The sequence below is a fragment of the Lepisosteus platostomus genome, chromosome 4 (genome assembly GCF_059453375.1).
Source record: "Lepisosteus platostomus isolate fLepPlt1 chromosome 4, fLepPlt1.hap1, whole genome shotgun sequence".
Taxonomy (NCBI): Eukaryota; Metazoa; Chordata; class Actinopteri; order Semionotiformes; family Lepisosteidae; genus Lepisosteus; species Lepisosteus platostomus.
Genome location: NC_142614.1, coordinates 74,117,420 through 74,140,479, shown reverse-complemented (window position 1 = coordinate 74,140,479; position 23,060 = coordinate 74,117,420). Strand labels below are relative to the sequence as shown.

Here is a 23,060-nt window from a genome sequence, read left to right as displayed (position 1 = left end):
ACCGCTAAGCAGAATCGGTTGTTTTTTTAGGATTAATATTTTACTTGTTTTGCCCTGCCATTGCTGTGTAATTGCAACACATATCAGTCAGAGCAGGGGTTCTGGGGCTTAGGATCTGTGCCTGTGGCTAGGAAGTTGCCGGTTCAAATCCCGCGATTGGCAGTGGAATCCTACTCCGTTGTCCCCTCAGCAAGGCCCTTAACCCCAAGTGCTCTAGGGATGCTGTATAAATGACTGACCCTGCGCTCTGACCCCCAGCTTCTCTCCCTGTCTGTGTGTCTCATGGAGAGCAAGCTGGGGTATGTGAAAAGACAAATTCCTAATACAAAAAAATGGTATATGGCCAATAAAGTGATCTTATCATATATCAGTCATTTTTGTATTAAAGAAATATAATTCTTTTGGAAGTTATAGACTAATATAACAAGCTAAAACAGCAGAAAAATCTGTTTTGAGAATATCACGAATTAAATATTAGCAGAAACTCAAATCAACTGCATATTTGTACATAGTAGGTGTAGAGCAGATTTTAGATTTGAAATTAGATTTGCATGTATTCTCCCAAACAAAGACATTAAGGAATCCACTAAAAAAGATCAACAAAACAGCAGCAGCAACAACAAGCTAAATAACACGCAACTTAAAAACAAAGTCAGACAAGCACTGCTCGTCTCACACTGCTTGTCTGACTTGCTTTTTCAAAGCTTATTTAACTTGTCTTGATGTTGCTGCCGCTGTTCTGTGTTTATGTGTTTTTGTGGATTCCTTAGTCTTTGTATGGGAGCACACGTGCATTTTAGCATTTCATTGCACTTGTGCACATGGCAAATAAACTGAACTGAACTAATGTTGAATTACTACAGACTCACCTTCTGCAAAAGTGAGGATCTCCCCAGTCCCGTTGAAATCGACACCAGGTGCGGCAGTGCCCCCCACCACGCTCCACTCCACAGTCACCTGCCCCAGGCTGCCTCCTCTTCTCTCGATCACCAGCAGCACGGAGGCCCTGGGCTCCTCCTTCACCTCCAGGTACCGCCCGCTGTCCGTGGCGTTGCGGCTCGCGCTGTAGATCAGGAAGACCCCAAAGGCATCCCCGTTCATGGCGATCGTGACGGTGGCTGTGTCGGGCTGGCCTATGGTGGGGTTGTTCCGGGGGGCGGCGGTCAGGTTCACCAGATCGACTTTCAGGAGGCGGACGGAGAACGTCTCGTCCACTTCCGGGAAGGCGTCCGTCAGGAGGGTCACGGTGAGGTTGGCCGTGCCCTCTCCTTCCAACACGGTGGCTGCCTTGGCGGTCACAGGCTCGTAGTCGCTTCCCGCGACGGCTTGCGAGCTGAACAAGGAGGAGGCCGCAGTGGTGTTTTTGACGAAGGTGAGAACCGCCGAGCTGTTGGCCAGCGCGATGCCAACAGACGCCACCCAGTCACACCTGGGGACCCCGGAGACGTTAGAGAAGGAAAAGGCCAGGCAGGCGCGATCCCGCAGGCAGGCGGCGGCACAGGCGGGCAGCGGCTCGCTTTGGGAAGAGACGTTGATCGGCTGTCGGAGGGGGCTGTTCGGCACGGCCCGCACCGGAGGGTCATAGTAAACCAGAACGTCCTGCCCCTCTCTCAAAGCCCGGCCCACGACATCCGTCTCCGCGGTGCTGTACAAGATCTGCAGGCGTCCAAACAGTCCCCCGCTGGAAGGAGATGAAAAGAAGAAACAGAGACGGAGGTGCAACAGGATGATTAATAACAATAATAATAGCCTACACTTATATAGCGCTCTTCTGGACACTCCACTCAAAGTGCTTTACAGGTAATGGGGATCCCCTCCACCACCACCAGTGTGCAGCCCCACCTGGATGATGCGAAGGCAGCCATAGTGCGCCAGAACACTCACCACACATCAGCTATCAGTGGGGAGGAGAGCAGAGTAATGAAGCCAATTCATACATGGGGATTATAAGGAGGCCATGATTGGTAAGGGCCAATGTGAAATTTGGTCAGGAAGCCAGGGTTGTACCCCTACTCTTTTCGAGAAAACGCCCTGGGATTTTTAACCTCCAGTTTAATTGTTCTTAAATTCAAGACCGGTTGAAATTAGCTTTCCTCTTGTTTCAAACAATTCCTATCTTTTGATTATTATTTACTATCTACTGATTATCGGATAGTCTTCGATCTTCCATTGTTTTTAAGTATCAGATAGCCAGTAGATAGTAAATAACAATCAAAAGATAGGAATAAAATAACCGGAAGCTGATGTTTTGGTTGTCTGTTATCCTTATGCCCGAAAGTCGTTGCCTGCAGTCCCATGTTGCCTTGCTGTAATAAGGGTAAATGCAGAAATGTTTAAAATGCTTGGCAACAGTAGTGAATTTAACAGCCCAGCAACAAACCTTCTCCTGACAGTGATATTAACTGTCACGGCTCCCTCCAGAGGCTCTTGGAAGCGGTACACCGACTGCCTGAAGGACACTGTCCCATAAGGATTATCATTGGGAGGAACCAGGATGTTCACCATTCTCTCAGCCCCAATGCTGCCTCCATTTGAGGCTCCTATCAGCTCCAGGCGGATTATCTGGGAAAGACACGTGATGTCACTTTCTTTCTCTGCTGCACACACAGCAAGCTAACATGTTGTTCTCTGCATATATGCCTTCCTACCTCTTCGGTCTCTGGAACATCATCTGCCAACACCTCGACAGCCAGAGTCTTCATGGTTTCTCCAGGAGCAAAGATGATCTGGCCTGAGACAGGCTGAAGGTCCCCAATAGCAGGCTGCCCGCTAACAGTGGCTGCCCATCGAACGGTCACATTACCCAGCGTTCCAGCATTCCTTACGATGGGAAAGTTTATCTTGGTGGAGTTGACATCGGGCTCCTCTACTGTGATGGAAGCAGCCTGAAAAACTACCAAACAGAATCATGTAAACATTTTACGTATGATCATTGTATATTGATCCACATTGCAACGTATGTAATGAATTACTTCCAATTAAGATGACTGCTTTGATAAACCCCATAGTCGCACACTGGGGGAGAATGGAAGTGTAGACAGACTCCTCCAATAGCACCAAATAGAGGATATTGGATATGCTTCACCATGCAGTACAATGCAGACAATGACCTGAAACAATGCTCCAACAGATTTGATATAATTAGTACCACAAGAATCTGAATTAGGGCCACTGCTCTTCCTAATTTATGTCAATGATCTTCAATCTTGTATTGTCACTAATCAGATTAAAGGGGACCTGAATCAAGTATTCACAATACTCTAGAGCACTTACAAAATCAGCAGAAACAAACCACAGGAACCACAGAAAATGTGGAAAACTGATTAGTTCAGGCATTACATTCTGCATTGCTGAGGGATAAAAACAAAATAGATCCTACTGTGCTTAGGGATAAAAATAAATACAAAAGGTTCCACCTTGAGCAGTCCTAACCTGGAGAGAGCTGAGCCTTTAAACTGTTTCACTAACTCGGATTTCAACGTGCCACTGGCAACAGTGGAGACATCCCACAGGGGAGGTTCAGAGATGACTGAGAAGTTAGTGTCTTTCACTTGCGGGACCCTGGGAAGCCACAGGGGTTGCTGTTGACTAAACCCACCATTCCCCTGGTAGGGGGATTCCGATCACAGTGGACCACTGACATGGCCCAGTCTCGAGCCTGCGATGTCTGATTCCTGGAGTCCAACCTCAGAGCAGGCAAGTGACTTTACCAGTTGAGCTATGCAGGAGCCCCAGTTTGCAGATTTCATACAAAGTAGGGCGATATAGCCAAGGACAGGAAGATTACTGTGCACCAGGAACTCTGGAGAAAACATCTGAGCCAAATGTCTGAGCCGCTGAAGCTCAGAGCCGAGGGGCAGACACCGGAAGACTGACTTTACAACTACTAGAGAATGAGGCAAAGGGGATGCTAAGAGACAGTTGTGGAAGCTGCTGGAGGGCTGAAGAATTTCTCTTTATTGTTATTTTGTTCTGCATTCACACTTTAAACATGCAGATTAATTATTCAGGTGACAAGATTAAAGTCCGCGGCTACAACTGACTGGAAGACTCTACTCATCTGTTAAAATAGAACCATCACTGATCTGCACTGTTTAATGCTGTCTATTATTCGGGCTTGTGTATGGTATATGCAGAATGTCTTTTGCAGCACCAGGTATGCAAGAGTAAATTCCTCGTGTATGAAATGTACTTGACAAATAAAGGAGAATATGAGTCTGATTTTCTTATTTTTAAGGCAACATGACATAGTAAAGGCAAACATGAAAGCTAACCAAAAGACCCAAAGGGATCATCGGAGGGTTCGATGGTGATGACACTCTGGGTGAGTTCTCCAAGCAGAGCGCCCCCTGTGGTCTGGTTGAGGAGCTCAATGCGAAATTTCTCCTCCAGTTCTGGGATGATGTCATTGATGACGTAGATTGGCACAGGCTTGCTAGTCTCTCCCTCCAGCAGGACGACATCAGATGAGGCCACACTGTAGTCTTCCCCTGGCATATGGAAAAAATGACACTAACTCAGTCAGCACAGTGCCAGAAATAAACTACGGCACTTCCTCATTGGTTTACTGAATGAACTGCATGCATCTGTGAAGAGTGTTTATTCCAGGCATTATTTTTTTGCAGGTTTATACTGCCAATTTGGATATCATGTTATTTTGTAACTTGCTATATAATATCAAAACAACTACCGTTATGCCCGCCAACTCAAAACAACTGGAACTCCCAGTAAGAAACCATCATCAGACATAGTTTTGAAAAGGGGCACTCTTGGATGGCAGAAAACTACAAGCTTGGCTTACCAACTCTTGCAGTCATCGGCACTGCCCGGAATTTCACCGAGACGTCAGCGAAGATTCCTCCAGTCCGGGTGACGTTGACAATGGGCCCCACATAGAACTCTGCCACACTCACCGCCGAAGAGGACAACTGCAAGACCCCAAAGGCATCATCACTGGCTTCAATTACAACCTGGGCCACCGTGCTGTTCTTCAGGCCGAGACGAGGGGAGAGAGGAACTTCAAGGCAGAAAAAGAAACAAATTCAATCATTTTAATAAAGCTAGAAAATATTAATAACCAGGTGCATCACCGGTCCAATAATTTTTACAGTACCGTAAGATACAGTATTTGCACTTAAACGCTAGTGTTTACTTTTGCTTATTCTTTTTTAGGAACAAATCCTTTATTTAGTTTAATAGTTTGAAAAACAAACATTAAAAGATCATCTAGAACATAAGTATTTATATTCTATATAGAACTGGTAGGGTGACAGCAAAAGCACACCTTAGACATTGATAGACAGTGCTCTGAAAGACCGAGAGTAAATCCCTTACTAGGTCTATCTTGAACTCCTTTAATAAGAATAGCGCTGATCAGCTGTATGAAGACAGATTCTGCTTGTTCGGGTTCCTCGTCATCCAGCACACGAAGGCTGATGTGGGCTTCTCTCTGATTGGCTGAAAAGATCACAGAGTCCAGCAGGGCAATGTAGTCGCTCCCCTCCTTCGCCCTGGCAACACCAGGTGGGATGTCCGGTGACGTTTCACTGTCTCTCAGGCTTCTGTATTGGACCTGCACGGATCCCATCAGCCCCTTCTGTCTCTCGATCACAAGTGTCACATCTCTGTTCCCTTCTGGGACACGAATGGGCCGACTTTCCTCCGAAAACACAAACAACCCGTAGGGATTGTCGCTTGCCAGTATAGTGAACGTGGCATTGGTCAGGTTTCCCAGGCGTCCATGCGACACATTGGAAAGGAGTAGGGCGAAGCTCTTGTCCAGCTCAGGGATGTCATCTGAGGCCACCTGGACCACGACATCCCCTTTCGTCTGCCCAACCTCAAAGGTGACATTGCCAGCTCTGTGAACGAGGTCTGCCTCTGCACTCAGGTCCGCCTCCCAAAACAGAGTCACCCTGGACAGGGCCCCACCAGTGCGAACCACCTGACGCAACAGATCGCAAGACAGACAACGAGGCAGCGATTAGAGTGAGGAGACGCTTCCGCGCGCTGGCTACAAAAGGGACAAAAGGAGATTAATCTAAAAAAGAGGATAAAAAGAGGACACGGAAAAGAGTGAAATACTCAGTCTTTCACTCTTGGGGTACAGCTCTACAGCCAAGCCGACTCAGCCTTTACAGCTAAAACGTATCTCCATTTTAGTTTGGAGCTTGAACTTGCTGCTTGTTTCAGTATGGGGATGATGCATGGAGCAGGCATGCATCTCACTGTGAGGTCTGCATAGCAAATGGTTAAGAACAAGGTTATGATTCCCTGATAAGATATATTTCCATAACATTTGAAAAAATCACCGTGGCAAATGACAAATTATTAACAAACGTGCTGTTCCTATATCCCCCGATGTCAAAGGAATAACTTGGAATATTCTGTTTTTTTAATCATTGCTTACTTTCCATGATTATTGGGAATTTCCGACCATAAACTAAAAGCAAATAATGCCATCTGAATGACCTGAACGTAATAGCTCCACTTGACAAAAACAGAGCTTTTAAGATTGATAAATTTACAAATGGGCCTCAATGAATATCAGACCTGCAGTATGACGGTGCTGTGGTCTCCCTCTGGCTCTGTCCCACTCACTCTCAGTGAGCTGGTGCTGAACTGGAAGACACCATGGGCATCGTCGGAGGCAGCTATGGTCACGTTGATGTGAGACGCTATCCCCAGGCTGGCTGTGGACAAAGACCTGGGTTCAGTTTCTTCTTCCGGAACAATGCCATTACGATACTGCAGGGAGCAGTAGGAGGAGGACAGAGCCAAAAGCAAAAAGCAGCTCAGGAAGTCACTTGTCTGCCCTGCTTATCATGTGTAGGATAAAATGCTAATTATACGATACTGTATATCTAATTTATGCCACAAAGATCCTTGTCAAAGAGTAGTTTAAACAAATACAACTGAATGTGGAAAAACTATGTGGTATGTCTGTTCCCCAATATGTAAGCCAAAAAGGTCATTTAAACCACATCAATGTAAACCATCCCCTCAGAACAGTAAGCTTGCTCAGCAATGGGAGTAAAAAAATGCCAAGTTCAACAGGCAACAAGAAACAGTGTATTCTGTAGCATTTTTTAACCATTTACTTACACCAGACATTTTGTTTTTTACTTTTGTGTCTTTGGACACACACAATTGTGTCTTTGGGCACTTATTCACTGGACTCACCACAACAGTCTTCCTGCTGTAGAGGGCTGGTTTGTATGAACAGCTCTCCTGCATACTGTACATCTGGAGAAAACTAGAAAACTAAGGTACTGTAGGCCTGCTCTTTGCACTGAACACAGAGAGCCTTCAGGTAAATGTTTAAATTTGTTACTGTATGTAATTGCTTTCCTTGGAGTCACAATAGATACTTTTGTACTATACATTAACTTTAATGTCCTGCAGGGCTTTTATGTCAGTTGTTTGATCGTTTCATTGTTTATTTGCTGAAATGTATGCCTTGTGATGAGCCATTCCAAATAACAACGTGGCTGAGATGTCATTTGGGCACATGGTTGTAAAAGATTGTGTATGCTGTATTACAATGTTGTGCAGTTTGTGAAGGAGTTATGAATGTGTTTTACACAATTAAGCCTCATTCAAGAAAAATGTTTATTTTTTCTTTCTTGTTTAGCACTTTAGGAAAATGCACTGCTTCAGATAACAGCAAGGACTGCTTTGTGAATGGTAGATCTTTCATGATACATAACTGTCTATTGACAATTAACTTTTTGAATTTTTTTTGATTGATCTAACGTAAAACGTCATTTGTCCACATTGTCTGCCCAGACCAGGTGCTACAGCAGTTAGACAGTATTGCGTTTAGGTAGTGAAACATGAACCAGAGGACACAAGTGGAAACCATGTGAAAGAACATTTAAAATGGAAAACAGGAGGTGCTCTTTACCAACAGAGTTGTGGGAGTGTGGAACAAACTGCCCAGCCATGCTGCTGAAGGCAATACACCCACTTCTTTCAAGGGTGTGAAAGGGTGTATCCTGGCTGAGATCCTCAGGTCACTTGGTTACTTACTACCAAATTGACAGATGGACTGAATGGCCTCCTCTCATTTGTAAACATTTGATGTTTTTAGATTTATATGCCTAACTTCTTATACTATACACAAGGAGAGTATAACCACAACATGGACTTACTATGGCAAAGAATTTGCACCTTCAATTTACACTGAATGGGCAATCATTTCTCCCACAAATAACAGGCTTCCCTGGATTCTGATGGCTGATGCTCATCCCTGTCTATCCCGTACAAGGCAGAGGGCGGCTCGGCTTCCCTATTTGAAACCGCGGCTCTGGGTGGCTCTTGACAGGGAGGGTGTGTGGTGTTGCTCAGGGGTTCTTACCACGATGGTGTCGAGTTGGGAGGAAGAAGTCAGCGTCACTTTCTCCACTGCCACTGCCCTCACTCCTAAAGAGTTCATCAACTTCAGGAGCACACAGGGACACACACATTGATAAAACACAGACAGCGGACACAGTTAACAGGAGAGAAGAGGCGGCTGTGGAGCCCAGCTGTTCAGAACAGAGCTCAGTGCCCAGAGGAAGTCACTGGTCCCACAACACAGATAGAGCACAAACGTTTCAATGTTCACATACAAAAAAAAAAGAGAAAAATCCCTGAAGTTTAAAATGTTGGTGTTTTTCAAGTTGATTTGCACATTATTATTTAGGGAGCAACAGTACATGTTGTTTGAAGCTGAAGATCCTTAAACTTGCCGGAGATGCCGTCAAAATAAGATTTAATATGAAAGACTGAGCGGTAAATGTTATGTAAATGTAAATGTGCCTGCCCATCTTTCTTGGAACTGGTCACCTTCAAAATGTGTATTTGTGTAGTTCAATGAAAACATTTTTGGAAAAAGCTGGTCGATGCAGTTGCTAAAAATGGCTGTATGTATTGTTTTGTAATGCCTGATAATTACACATCACTTTTCTACAACTCTGTGTGCTTTCAGTTCTAAGAGATCAAAAAGTTGATTAAAAGAGCGCTCTTTTGTGTGTTACCTCCTCCATCAGGGTTGTAGAGCTCCACTCTGAAAGTCTTTTCCAGTTCAGGCACTGAGTTATCTGTGATGTTCACATGGATGTATTTAAACTTCTCTCCAGGTAAGAAGTCCAACACGCCTTCTGTCTCCTGCACATGAAATGACACAATTTACACTTTCATCTAATTTATATTGCTGCAATTGTCTCCAGTTAAAAAAACTGGATATTACATATAATAATATTACATATTATTCTTCTGCTTTGCTTAATTAAATGATTATGACTGATTGCTACCGTATGCAGGCTTTTAACTTCGGAGACAGAAGCATTGCCTGAGAGGTTACCTCAAAGTCGTCGGGACTGACAGCGGTCAATGGGACGGTCCGGTAGCCCGCCATGACCCTTCCCAGCAGGCCCTGCGCCCGCACCACCAGCAAGCTGACCTTCCCGTCCTCCTCTCGCACCGCGAGCCGCGGCCCCACGAGCGCGGGTCTGATCGCTCCGTCGGCGGGGCCGGGCGGGGGCCCGAGCGAGAACTGCAGCACACCTGCGCAGGAGCACAAACCGATGACGTGCGCGTTCCCCCGACACTGCAACGGCACAACGTCACGCCGGGCCGAAATCACTCTAGAGGACCAGTGCCCTGAGACCACACACGGCGGTCAACATCTCTGGGTAAGGAGAGTGGAAACATGTTTCACTTGAATATGTAACAGGAGAATGCAACGATAACTCCTTTCATGATCTTCCTTCATGACTTGTCTTCATTTCACTTTCATAGACGGGTGTCGGCATACTCTTGGTACTTTGGTGACCTCGAAAGTGCATGGCACAGGCCTGCTGGCCACAGTGACATGCCTGGCAAGTTCCTTTCCCTTCTTATATATACATTCTACATAGACACCTGCCCAGCCTCCGCCCTCCAACACGGAGCTCCTGTCTGCCATTGTCATCATGAACTGCCGCCAGCTGCTGGCGCTGCTTACCGTAGGGGTGGTCGCTGGCTTTGATGGCGACCCTGGTAGCAGCGTTGCTGGGGTCAATGCTGGCTCCGCTGGTCGGGGTAGAGCCTCTCTTTCCATCCCCAGACTCCGCCGACACCAGAGTGACCCGGAAGTGCTCCTCCAACTCGGGAATGTCATCGTCCAGAGCAAGCAGGTTGAGGACCTGGAGAGAGAAGGACAGCAGTGGCTGTTTTTGTAATGTCCGTCAGGCAATAACTAATCACGATGAAAGTCTTTCATCATTTCCATGAGCCATGATGACGCCGATGTGGTCCCTGGCCCTTTGCATTTGCGCGATTTGCAGATAAAGTGCTTTGAGGAAGGACGGAGCGCTTTAAGGGAGTTAACTGGGCAGAACGGTGGGTGTGTCTTACCCACCAGATGGTGCCAGAAGCTAGTACAGATGAAAGATCAATAATTCACTCTTACAGGAATTCTGAGAGAGTAAGCACTTTGTATAAAAAACATGCAATGTGCACGTAATAGAAAAAGATGTTGGTGCTTTATTACTCGTAAAGTAAAAAAAAAAGTAAAATAAGTCCTTGAGGCAAACAGTAACTTCAAGTCAGGTCCGCCATTATGAAGGCTACCATGATGCCACATTATTGAAACCTGCTAAACGAATTGACCTTGTAGCTAAACGAATAGACCCTGTAGATCAGGAGCACAGCTCTCAGACTCGTCGCTGGATGGGGGTCATCTGTTCATCCCATCAGTCAAGGGCTACAGATTTATCGTTGAAACAGAAAGGCACAAGTACTGGGACAGTCGGTTCACCGGTGCAGACGGTGGGTTATAACACCTGCATGATGAAGTACTGGCCATAAAAAGAAGGTTTCAAACCTGAGTATTTTGTTTTCACTAGTGTCAGTTCATTTCTGTATTACTGTAACTCACGTGGGCAGACTTTACAAGCTCAACTCTTTTTTTATTTGCACAGACCATTAATATTCATACAGGCCTGTGTGACTATTGTAAGATTCAATATATCTTCAGAGGTTGTTTTTTACCGTAACAGCACTTCAGGCTTTCTCTCATGTAAAAGGCAGACCTAATGATCACATTTCTCAGCATGCGCTGTCTTAAGAAGTTTGTGTGGGGAGCTGCATCAGTGTACAACAAGTGGAGGCTAAGCCTATATTACACAAGCAGGACGTGGATATTTTATTAGTCTAACAATAATAAAATGTCCATACATTTATACAGCACTTTTTAATCCCCAAGGAAGTCTAATTGCTTCAGATATAGGATATAACATTACAGGAAAAGGGAAAGGTTAATACACCTAAAGAAGGCTCAACAGCCAAATATTTGCCTTTTTCCTTCCCATTTTTCAGCGTGGAATTAGCCTTAATTTGTTCCTTTGCACTCTGACTCAGCTCCCCAGTCAGATAACTTTACAGTACTAGAGTGCAGCCCCCACCTGGGTGACACACCCCCACCTGGGTGACTGCCCAGCAGATCAGGGGAAGTAGGAAATTGCTTTACTATTTGAATGAAGGGGGACATTTAGGAAGGACAGCTTGTATAAAATTTGGAGTGGCATTTAGCCAAGACCCTGGGGTCTAGATTTTCGAATTTAGTCAAAATACTAATTAAGCAGCAATGTGGAGCCCTCCTCAGGTGTGTCAAGACAAGACATGGATACTTTGTTCTTCTAACAACAATAGTACTATCATTTATTGTAGTTGCTACCCAGCATGTACTGCTTAGACCCTTCAAATACTGGGTGGGCCTCTATTGCACTCTTGAGAAGAAGTTTTTCACTCAGATTTCCCAAGAAAACTATTCTGCTGCCTAAATGAGTGCAAAAGTAAGAAAAGTCTTGTAAAAAATTTTTTTGGTGGGACTGTTTCAGAATTTTTCATGACTGGATGAAAGCAGCACAACACTCACTTCAGAAAGAAATCCTACACCTGTGCAAGTTCAAGGGCTGGTACCTGCTCGCCAATCAGCATATACAGGTGCTTGCAAATGCATGGAGGAGGGAACCTACTGATTGCACACAGTACTTCCCCTGTACACCTTTCAGAGCTTAGACCCGTGGCAGTATAAGCTGCCCCCATGCTTCCTTCTAAAATGGCTAATTGCAGAGCATTGTAGTGCCTCAGCAAGAGAAGGAATCCCACACAGCTGCTGCGAAAGGCTCATCCATGATTGATGAGAGGCAGGTCTTTCCTGCGTACCTCCGACCGCTGCCCAGGCAGGAACGTGATCGAGCCGCTGGAGTTGGCAAAGTCCACGGTGCTGAAAGAAGCGCCGCCGGCATCGACCTGTGTGACGGTGTAGTTTACAAACACGTAGTCCAGGGCTCCTCTGGTACGCTCCACTACACAGGAGATGGTCGATCCTTCCTCTGATGACTGGTGATAAGAGGAAGAGAAAGGCCGGGGAGTCACTAGGCATTCACAGCCCTGAGGTCTCAGCAGGCCACAGCAAGCAGAGACAAACCCCTCCTGCTCATTGTGGAGCCTGCTTCGGCTCCACACATATACAGTACTGTATGTGAAATAACAGCAACACTAAGATGAAACCAAGAAATAATTGTAATTAGTTTGGAGACCTGGCTATGTAAAAGGGCACTAAGTAAACTTAACTTAAAGGGTAACTTAATAGGTGTTAAGTTTAAATATCTTATGCATTAGGGAGTGGTTTAAGTTTTCTTTTTGTTTATGAAAATGAAATGAATTGCCATGAGGGAAAATTTCATTCTAACCAACAGGAGATAAAAAAACACAGTACACCAAAATGCAGATATGCACTACTCAGATATGCTCTACTTTTACATGTTAAGTATCTTGTGTTAGCAGCACTCTACTTATATTCTTTTGATAAATGATCATTGCATTCACATTTTTTAAAAACTTTTCATTTTCCCTTGAGTTGATTTTTAAGCCGCATACTGAATTATTTAGTACATATTAAGAAGTGATTTGAAGAAAATATACAGGTCACACCCCACAGCACCCCTTCGTTAACATTTAAACATCGACTTTCTGGAGGAATGTCCTGCGCCCGGCTGCCATCTGTTGTGCTAATAGACTCAAGCCAGCAAAGATGCCACGAATGCAATCTCATCCCACGGAACAAAGCACCCCTGCTGCACCCAGGCATGAAACCCAATTAAATATATATGGAGACTCAGATACTATAATTTGGAGGTTAGATTACATCTATGCAAATCTATTAAAGAACAGTAACAACATGGAAAACTGTAAATGACTTTTGAATTATTTGCTATGTCTCAAAACTGAAGGCCTGAAAGGCTGCAATGTCCGCAGGCTTTTGTTTCACTGAGGGTCTCAGTTACTTTAATTGGATTTAATTTGTCCGATTATTAGATACATTCAGGAATTATCTACCATAACTAAGACATCATCTATATAGTGCAGGCGCTGTGCCTGATTCAGGACTGAATCAAGTGCACCTTTAAATGGAAAGGATCTTTAAAAGAAAAGTCTTTATTGTAGTACAGTTTGTCCTGTTCAACAAACAATGAACTCAGGTTGGAGAAAAACTCAGAGGACCATTTAGTCGTCAATGGCTGGGGTCTGTAATTATTGGGCAAAGCGTGCAACTCTTTAATGGTGTACAGTAAGTATGCCTTACATCAGGGATGCATGTTCCTGTGAAGCCAAACAGGCCATTGGCGTTGTCGCTCTTCTGTATCCTCAGCTGGGCGGCGGTGCTCTGCTCAGGCAGCCTCGCTCCTCCGTGCACAGAGACCAGCCTCAGGGCGAAGAGCTCCTCCCCCTCCTCCTCCTTGTCATCCCGCACCTCCACAATGAAGGACTTGCGGCTCTCTCCCTGGCGGTACTGCAGGTACCCCGAGACGTTGCGCAGATCGGCCTTGGCGGGCTGGCTGTGCAGCTCGTGGATCTCCGCGCGGCTCAGCCTGCTGGAGTACAGCCTCACGTCCTGCATGGCTCCCGTGTACCGATCCTCACCACCTGCCCCCGCCCCGATCCACAGCGGCACCGCCCCTGCAGCACAACAAGCACGTCAGCGCGGGACAGGAACACCCTGCAGACACCCCTACCCGGCATCACATTACTCACTTTCTTCTATAGCTCAGGACCAGGCTCATCTTTACAAATGGCAAAGCAGAAAATCGAGATCAGCCATTAGCAATGAGTGAAAGAAGTCATTTCCATCACCTGCATTTTTCTGACACTACATTATTTTCAGCGACATCGATTCTTTTGCTTTGCCTGTTGACCATTGTAGCTGCCTAACCCTACAAATGATCATACTGTTGACTGGTATCTTTAAAAAAAAAACTCATGTTCAGCAGCATATAAACAATTACAAATGATTTCATTGTAAAGTGAGTTCAAGAAGATTCCAAAGTGGAAACATTAAGCTTTGTAATACATTCCCGTAACTGCTTACTTTGACACATGATTAATGATGGTCACTAGAAAGAGACCACAAACACCTACTCCCTCATTTCCTCTGTGGGAATTGCTAAACAATGGGAAGGGCTTTGCCTTGGTTTTAATAACAATGAACGCCCAGTAAAGGTTTACGATCGACATACCGTGCTGAAAGGAGAAAGAGTTCCAAGCACAATTCCCCCTGCTGCTTTACAGACCACAAGGAACACTGTGCTTCCAGTGACTCAATTGAAATGGATGTTTGCAAGACATGCTTATTGTTAGGCCCAGTGACACACATTCTTTATGGCACACAAGACAGGAAGGTCAGGGATCTACATGGACCAGTTTCTCAGAATTCAGTTTGAAATGCCCTTTCTTCTGGTGTGATCCTAACAGCGCGAGACGGTCAATGGAGATTTGCAACCTGAAATGGAGACAAAAAAGCCGTGACAAAGCAAATTCTGCGACAGACCCACCATCAGCGATGGCTTCCCCCTTCAGACTTCGCAGTCCCCCGGCTACTGGGCTTCCATCCAGGTAGAACTCAATTATACCATCGTCAAGGGTGACGAGGACGTGCAGCCAGGTGTTCTCCTCCAGAAACCTGGCTGCTGTTGCTCTGGCCACTTGCGCCACACTTGATCCCAGGGGTGTGTAGTGAAGCGACAAGGTAATGTGAGACTCATTTGTCTGTGTCTTCACCCCGTAGTACACACTGCCATTCCCACTTTCCTTTGCAATGACGAAGCCATCGGTGTTGCGGGTGGGCATCAGCCAGGCCGAAAAGGTGAAATTGGCCAGGCTTCCATTCACGCTCAGCAGCTCACTGGGGTTGATACTCCCAAAGGCACCTGGGGACCCCGAAAAATACAGAGCGTCGGTTCCGGAGTGGTGCCGCCTCATGTGCGGCCTGAGCTCCACTGAACTGGGGAAGGACCCCGTCAAAATCAAATCTCTCATTGGCGGCAGACCGGCTCGGAAGGCGTCCGACAGTATTTCCCAGCCCACGCGGACGTCCCCGAAGGTGCCCTGCTGCCGCAGGACCGTGAAGCTGGTCACATCGGACAGGTCATCCTCCGAGAGGACGTCTTCCGCCACCTCCCGGTCCGCGGTGAGGGGGTCGATCACAAACACCCCGAATGGGTCATCGTTGAACGGAATGAGAACGGACGCGCTCAGGTTGACGTCGGCCAGCCTGCCGCCCTGTCCGGGATCGCCACCTACAGGGGGGGGGGATAAGACAACGAGATTAAAAGGAGTGTTCTTCATTCCGAAGACATGTCCAACAGCATCGCGACAACTTTAGAAAATCAAACACTTCACGACAGAAAGATGGGCCACAGATGGGGTTTTGTTATAACGTGCCATCTGGGGGGACCACAAATGCAATAAGGAACATATTTAAATCTCTGCAGTGGAATATCACATACCTCATGTTTTCAATGCAAATAATTTCAGTGAAATATTGCACATGAAACCCAGAGGTTTACCTGAGATGACTGTAACTGCTGTCTGGTTATAATGCTAATGCTACAGTCAGGGATAGTGCTGGGCAATTTGAAATACAATGGCTGTGAAGGAAAGAATTCATGCTCATGTCCAAAATGAAATAAGGTTTCAAGACAGAACTCACTGCCTAACTGCAAGTGCCACACAAGCTAACACACATACTGTAATCTCTCCTGCAGATGTGGAACTGAAACTTCATCAGCTTCAATTCAAGCAAAGGTTCTGTGGAATGGATATTTACTGCACAATTTCTCTTTCCATTATATTTATTCTTTTACTTTGTTTCTCAATTCTTATGTATCTTTAAAAGTGCAAACAAACTCACAATGTCTCTTCGGAATACAAAGCCAGCGCCAATAAACAGCAGGTGACTACTCTAGAGTAATTAATGGTATTGCAATGTAATTGATAGGGTCTAACCTACGTTCTAATGGAACGAGCTGTATTTAGTCCCTGGAGTCTACGTTACAGTACAGAATTTCCCCTAGAAATAGAATCTGTGTAATTTATTCAATGCAGATAACTTAATGCATAAAGAAATCATGAATCCAACTATAAATATAAAAAAGTTCAAAGAATTAAAAAAAAAGTTCTAACAGCAAGATAAAGTAAATAAAGCCTGAATGTTAAGAATTTTATGCAATATATCTGTAATTGAGCAACTCTGTTTGGTTAAAGAACCAGAAACCGATGTGATGACATGCCCACACAGCGCTGGGGCCCTGAACTCAGTTCCTAGGGTGCCAGGAACTCTGTGGAGTTATACTTTCTCCCTATGGGCTGCTTCAAGGTGTTCATGTTTTCTCCCACAGTCCAAAGACAAAAACTGATCTGTGTCTGTGTGTCTGTGTGTCTGTGTGTCTGTGTGTCTGTGTGTCTGTGTGTCTGTGTGTCTGTGTGTCTCTGTGTCTCTGTGTCTCTGTGTCTCTGTGTCTCTGTGTCTCTGTGTCTCTGTGAGTGTCCTGCGATGGATTGACATCCCGTCCAGGGTGTACCCTGCCTTGTGACCCTGTACTAGATAAAGCAGCTAGAAGATGGATGGATGGATGAATTACTGTACATATACATCGATTTAATTACAGCAGTGAAGTTCCCTTTAAACCACCTATTTTCCATAAGGCCTTATATTTACTAAACATGTTTTTTCTAACCATTTAAAAATACAACTCAATGGTTTTCTAGGGCCCCCTTTTACAGTGCAAGGATCCAAATATGTACTTCTCCACAACACTATCGGATGGCGTCCCACAATGACCCTTAATGTTAATATGAAACCATGGGTGACACAGTAGATAACCCTGCATTATCACATACAATATGCCTGACAAAGCAATGCCAGAAACCACTGCTGGTCTTATGAAAATGTTACCTGAAACATTGATGAGTCTCAGATTATAGACCTCGTTGAACTCTGGGATTTGGTCAGGAATAGCTTGCAGAGTGATAGGCTTGGTCCGGTCTCCAGTTGAGAAAACAATAGTCCCTGAGGTGTTGGAAAACTCTTGCCCTGCCTCCAAGGCTGTGTCATTTACAAACAGCTGCCAGAAGACAGTGACTGTTCCAAATGGACCCCTGTCTCTCAAAACACTGAAGAAAGAAATTGCCGACATATTGTTAATTACAAACGAACCTTTGAGGAAAACACAAATGCCATTAAACAAACAAGAGCCACCAGCGATTGTTCATTTCTAAACTCTGTGCTTTTAATGTGTCTCTTACAACACTGACTTTGTTCTTGGATCTAGAATTTTCATTGAATCTGTCACAACATTAACTGCAGTAGCCTGGTTTGGTGACCTTAATACAGGTCACTAATAAAAACAGACTGAGCAGCATTGTGAAGACAGCCAGCAAAATTATTGGTGCACAATATCCATGTCAAGCAAATAACGCAGAAGGCCAATATAATCAATGGCTGTCATGACCAACCCATGCACAGTGAATTTAAACTCCTTCCATCTGGGCTGTGATTTAGACTACCCAGATTCAAGTGCAATAGAATTATGTTGTCTTTTATCCCTACAGCTATCAACTTGCTTAATTTGAAGAACTAGATGTATGTTTTATTTTATTTATATATTTTTTCATTCTCATCATACACATACTGTATGTCTCTCATTTGTTAATGGACTCATGTTAGGTTAAATATATTTTGTATTGTGTTATGTCTTGCAATTAAACATACTATAGGGGCAATGGCTATTACAAATACACAGTATTTGTTTAAACATCAAAATGTACAGTACCAGTAATGTAACCAATGAGAAGACATTTCACAGCTCCTGAGACATCTATGACAGATGCTGCACAACTTGTCTATGTAGTAAGTACACAATGGGCTTTGTTTATGCCCCACCAGGAATCAATTTCATAGAAAAACAAATCTGGAACAAAATCTGTTATGTTATTAAAGGAGTTGCAATTAAGAGCAAACTTCGGGGTACATTTGTCTCTCCTAGTGGATCAAAAATTCCAAAACTATGTGAAATGGAAAAAAATATATGAAGTTATCTGGCCCTCCTTTGTTATCTCTTGCATGTACTTTCACAGTTAAATCAAATTGTGCTCTCAGAAAAAGTTTAGCACATTGCCCTCTAGAGAGCTGCATCCGATTATGAGATTTAACAGGATCATAAAACGCTTACTAAAAGTTATTTGATTGGCCCTCCTGCACAATCTTCCCAACAGGCTCCAAGGAGAAGATACCATTGGCGTCGTCACTGGCCTCAATCACCACTGTGGCCGTGTCAGTACCATAGACCACAGTATCACCTGCAACAGAAAATCAGTGTAGCGTCAAGGAAAACTCCATTATTCCATTCGACTGCTGATATCTGCATGATTCTGCCTACACCCATAAAGCACTGATCTACAGAATGTTTTTTACAGAAATTAGCAACCCCTTTTGTGAGCCACTTTTGTTATTTCAAATATCCTGGCCATGCACGCTTAATTAAACCTTGAATGGGTTTGTTTTTTATTGTTTTCAGTTTCAAAGGTTTTGTTTCTTGTGTTAGGAAATACTCTGAGGAATCCGGTCTTAAAATGTAGTTAAGAACTGCCTGCTTTCATCTGCATTCCTATTATACAATGCCAGGCTTTATGAAACCGCTTTTCATAGTCATGAGATCCAATGAGTCCAAAATTCTACTTTTAATGTTGACTCACGTCTTGTTTTCACAAAAACAGGGAAAAATATGTTAGCAGCTAAAGTTGCATTAGTTAAAAACCTAATAATGGAAACAGAACGAAACCTAAGTTCCATTCTGATACTCTCTAAAAAAGAAATGGTAGTAAAATAAAGGTTATAAGATTTAGCAATGACAGAATTCTTAAAAATTGAAAACATTTCATCATAAGATCCAGATGTAACTCAAACTTAAAGTAAAAAAATCTTGACAAATTCACATGTGGCTGAGGAATATCAGCATAATGAGTGAAAGAGATCCAAGCCTCCGTCATCCTTATTTCTATTTGGTCTGAAGTCGTACAACAGCTGATGAATGATTTGTAAACAAAGGGTTTTGTAAAGCTACTGAGTCGCACCTGTGGCGTTGTAGAGAACGATGTGAAAAGGTTCATCGGCTTCGGGTTCGTCATCATCAGGGATGACCACAGAGATGTTCTTTGCCCACTCCCCCAATCCAAAGACCAGGACGCCGCCGTTGCTGCCATCGAGCAAGAAGTCGGCAGGAGAGGCGTTGCCGCCAGCCTCCCGGTACATCACCGTGGCAACGAAGTCCGCTGAGCCGTTCCTCAGAACCGTTAAGGTGACCGCCTGTCCCTCCTGCACCCTGACAACCACAGGGTCTGGGGGAAAATAGGATCATGCATCCATTTCCAGCATGAGCATCATCCTGCAGAGCTCGATGTCTTAATTCGGGGGGGAACCTACGGTATGACAATCTCAGGAAACTCTTTAATTTTGCATGGCCTGTCAGCACAAGCAGTCTTGTCACTCTAAACCCTTTACGTGCATTGTCTAAAGCTCATAGCTGAACGTTGTGCTGCTGCTCCGTCTTTTGGAAAGAGAAATGTAAGAATAACATTTAGGATTTACCTTACTGGAACACATAGTTCTGCCAGATTATACATGATTTCAAAAGCAGCTTTGAATTCCATCAAATTTTAATAAAAGTCCTATTTAGTATGGCTTTAGTAAGCAAAAATGTATTGATGGTGCTTTGACAGTATTAGTTTTGTAACCTTTCAGTATTTGAGGCTATGTGATGCAGGGCTCAAGCTCTTCTGCTAAAGTATTTTCACTGAGCTTCATTTTGCACTGGCAAAACCACTTCAAAACCACGTCAAGGACAACTTTATTGTTGAAGTCCATTGCTCTTGAAGGCAGAAATAAAGCTGGTCTTCTTCATTAAACAATTCAAAAGCCATCTAGCCTCACTTTACAGGTTAGTTAAGGACAAGAGAATCTGGTTAACAGGCATTTCTTGAAAGACCAAGGCTTTTTGAGGAGGGTGAATTATAAAAATCAATACTCTGAGCAGCCTTACGTGGAGATAAAGTCTTGAGACAACTTACCTGCAAAGTAAATAGGATCATCATTTTTTCTAATCTTCAGGGTTACATTCAGTACATTCCCTAATCTTGCACCTCCTGTGACATTTAATAGCATGACAGTGAAATCTTCTAGCTCTTCCGGAACCTTTTGTGGAGATAAGAGACTTTTAAAATCACAAAAAGATGTGACCTCTTCAGGCTCATTGGTAAGTTTAGCCAGTCACACAAATTTTTTCACACAAAAAAATTTCATTTGCTTAAAACGGTTTAAAACTAGAAAGTTCAAAGTTTCTTAGACATTATTGTAAGATTTATATTTTCTTGCAGTACAGTATATCAAGATACTATTTTCCTTGTATATAAGATACTATTACCTTATATATTATAGTACTACCTTATAACCTTCATATATATTATGGTAACCTGGTTCAGTTACATTGATTCTGTGTCAGTATGAGCCCTTTAACCATCTTTCAGGCACACATACTTTATGGACAACAAAACATTTACAGACTCCAGTTTTCTGACACTTCCAAGAATATGACATGAAAACATGAAAATCACACCCTGTCTCAAACTACCAACAGCTACCTAGTTAACTAGAAAACCCAGATGGGTAGTGGAGCTTGATCCATTTCATTTCAATGAACCTCCAATAAGCACTGTGATACCAAGCTCACTAAAACCCATATGAAACTGTTGCATGAGATGAAGAGCTGTGTTCACTCAACAGCACATTCAACTTGAGATGCGCTTTACTAAGGCAGTGTGATAGACAGTGATAATGTTACCTCATCTGGGAGGGAGGTGAGCGTGAGGTTTTTGGAAAATTCAGTCTCTGCGAAGACGACAGTGCCTTGCACTGGAAAGACATCTCCAGTAAAGGCTGGGTTTAAGGTCCAAGAAACAGACACCTCTCCAAAGGTCCCCCTGTTCCTCATGATCGCGTAAGTCGCTGTAAAAGCGGAGATAACTTAATCACACAGAAACAAACACATCCAAAAGCACTCTGTAATAAGACAATCAATGAACAAGCAAAAAAAAAAGGTAGAATTGGAAACATTTAAAATATTAAGCTTTGTCCAGCATTGCACTCAATAAATCAGTCAATCAATTCAGTTCTTGATTTCTTAATTATATAGCACATTTCACCCCAAAGGACCTCCAAGTGCTTTGAATATACTGTAGGAGACACTAGTGACGCACGGAAGATATTGTGTACCAGCAGCCCCACTGCACAGCCGCTCCGATAGAGAAGTGAGAAGAAACCGTGTCTCCAATCAAACTGAGGAGAACTTTAGATCAAGTCAGCGTGTACCTGTCAAGGGTGGGGGAAAAAAAAAACTGAGAGAAGGAACATCTCTTTTTATATCCGTTTAGAATCTCTTATTAATGTGTTCGCCAGCTGATCCTGTCCATATCCAGGGCCTCGTACAGCTTCATGCAACCAGTAGAGTAACTGGATAAAAACAAGACTGAGGTTAAGGACTGGGTGTGCCCTGCGGTGGCCCTGGCGAGTTTTGCCCACTCACCAGAGTACATCTCGGAGCCCTTGCTTTCATTGAGGACGCCCAGCGCCCCGGGCGGGTGGAACTCTATCACCCCGTAGGGATCGTCGTTTTTCCGGATGGTGACGTTCACCTCCCTGGCGGCACCCAGCTGGATGAGGGGCGTGCTGTGGCTGCTGAGCACCACGGAAAACGTCTCGTCCAGCTGAAAACCAGTTCATGGGACGTGTGAGAGAGCGCGGGGAGAGGAGCCCCACCTGGGCGGCAAGAGGGAGCCCCGCGGGACTCGTGAGCATCTCCGCTGTGCCGGTGTGACCGCTGGGCCTGGAGGGCCGAGGAATTCAGATCCTGAACAGCTGACCAGGCACTCAGTTACGCTGCCCTGGCTAGACTGCAGAGCAGAAAACGAATCCACTGTCCTGCATCTCAAGATGTCTGTCGAGATGATGCTTAATAAATGCTTGTTTGTACAATGAAATCTAGTCCTTCTGCATACTGAGTACAATAGCCTGTAGCAGAGAGTTTGTAAGCCACTCGGTCTGAGTAACATTTATGGGTCATGTCATGTGCATCACGCTGTCTACCGTTTCTAAGTGTTGGCAGAGCACTGTCAAATTCTGCTGTGTATTGGTCAAGGCAATACATTGCAGTTAAACCTGCATGTCTGCTGGAAGGGAAGAAGGGATCAATATAAAAAACAACAACAAATTATTGATGTTTTTCAGATTGTAGCAAAGCACCATTCGACACTGTAGACATACATTGCAAAGCATACAAATAAATCAGAATTTCATGGCTTTATAGGTTTGCGCAGGCTATTATACTGAGCTGAACCGGTAGGAACTGAAGGTGGTCAATGATGTACCTCTGGGATCCCGTCTGGTCTAGCCAGGAGTGCCACTACGACCTCTCTCTCTCCTGGATTGAACTCTAAGATGCCTGTGGCGCCATAGAACTCATAGGTGTTGCTGGGCATCACTTCATAACGGATCAGCTGTTTCAGCAGCAAGCCTTGGGTTCGAATCACTCTCAGCTCCACTGCTTCTCCTTCCTAATAAAAACATCCATAATTAATCAACCACTCTGCTTATTGGCTGGAGTTCAGGCAGCCTGAGAAGGATTCCTGTCTGAGTCTATCTG

General features: G+C 44.4%; 1 protein-coding gene across 3 annotated transcripts in view; it reads right to left on the bottom strand.

The window, feature by feature from the left end:
• adgrv1 (adhesion G protein-coupled receptor V1) overlaps window positions 1-23,060 on the bottom strand; it is a 203,674-nt gene that overhangs the window by 135,672 nt on the left and 44,942 nt on the right. For 2 of the 3 annotated variants that reach the window (XM_088630676.1, XM_088630677.1), the window contains exons 13-33: window positions 22,786-22,971; window positions 21,945-22,125; window positions 21,204-21,367; window positions 20,434-20,557; window positions 19,441-19,704; window positions 18,540-18,666; window positions 17,264-17,481; window positions 14,862-15,605; window positions 13,616-13,989; window positions 12,193-12,369; window positions 9,989-10,169; window positions 9,347-9,549; window positions 9,021-9,150; window positions 8,360-8,440; window positions 6,553-6,692; window positions 5,335-5,944; window positions 4,802-5,017; window positions 4,275-4,490; window positions 2,649-2,893; window positions 2,381-2,562; window positions 870-1,681 (exon numbers count right to left, since the gene is read on the bottom strand). In XM_088630676.1, the coding sequence (XP_088486802.1) occupies window positions 870-1,681; window positions 2,381-2,562; window positions 2,649-2,893; window positions 4,275-4,490; window positions 4,802-5,017; window positions 5,335-5,944; window positions 6,553-6,692; window positions 8,360-8,440; window positions 9,021-9,150; window positions 9,347-9,549; window positions 9,989-10,169; window positions 12,193-12,369; window positions 13,616-13,989; window positions 14,862-15,605; window positions 17,264-17,481; window positions 18,540-18,666; window positions 19,441-19,704; window positions 20,434-20,557; window positions 21,204-21,367; window positions 21,945-22,125; window positions 22,786-22,971 (5,575 nt within the window). The remainder of the gene's footprint in view (window positions 1-869; window positions 1,682-2,380; window positions 2,563-2,648; window positions 2,894-4,274; window positions 4,491-4,801; window positions 5,018-5,334; window positions 5,945-6,552; window positions 6,693-8,359; window positions 8,441-9,020; window positions 9,151-9,346; window positions 9,550-9,988; window positions 10,170-12,192; window positions 12,370-13,615; window positions 13,990-14,861; window positions 15,606-17,263; window positions 17,482-18,539; window positions 18,667-19,440; window positions 19,705-20,433; window positions 20,558-21,203; window positions 21,368-21,944; window positions 22,126-22,785; window positions 22,972-23,060) is intronic. The other variant, XM_088630678.1, reaches the window with a different exon arrangement.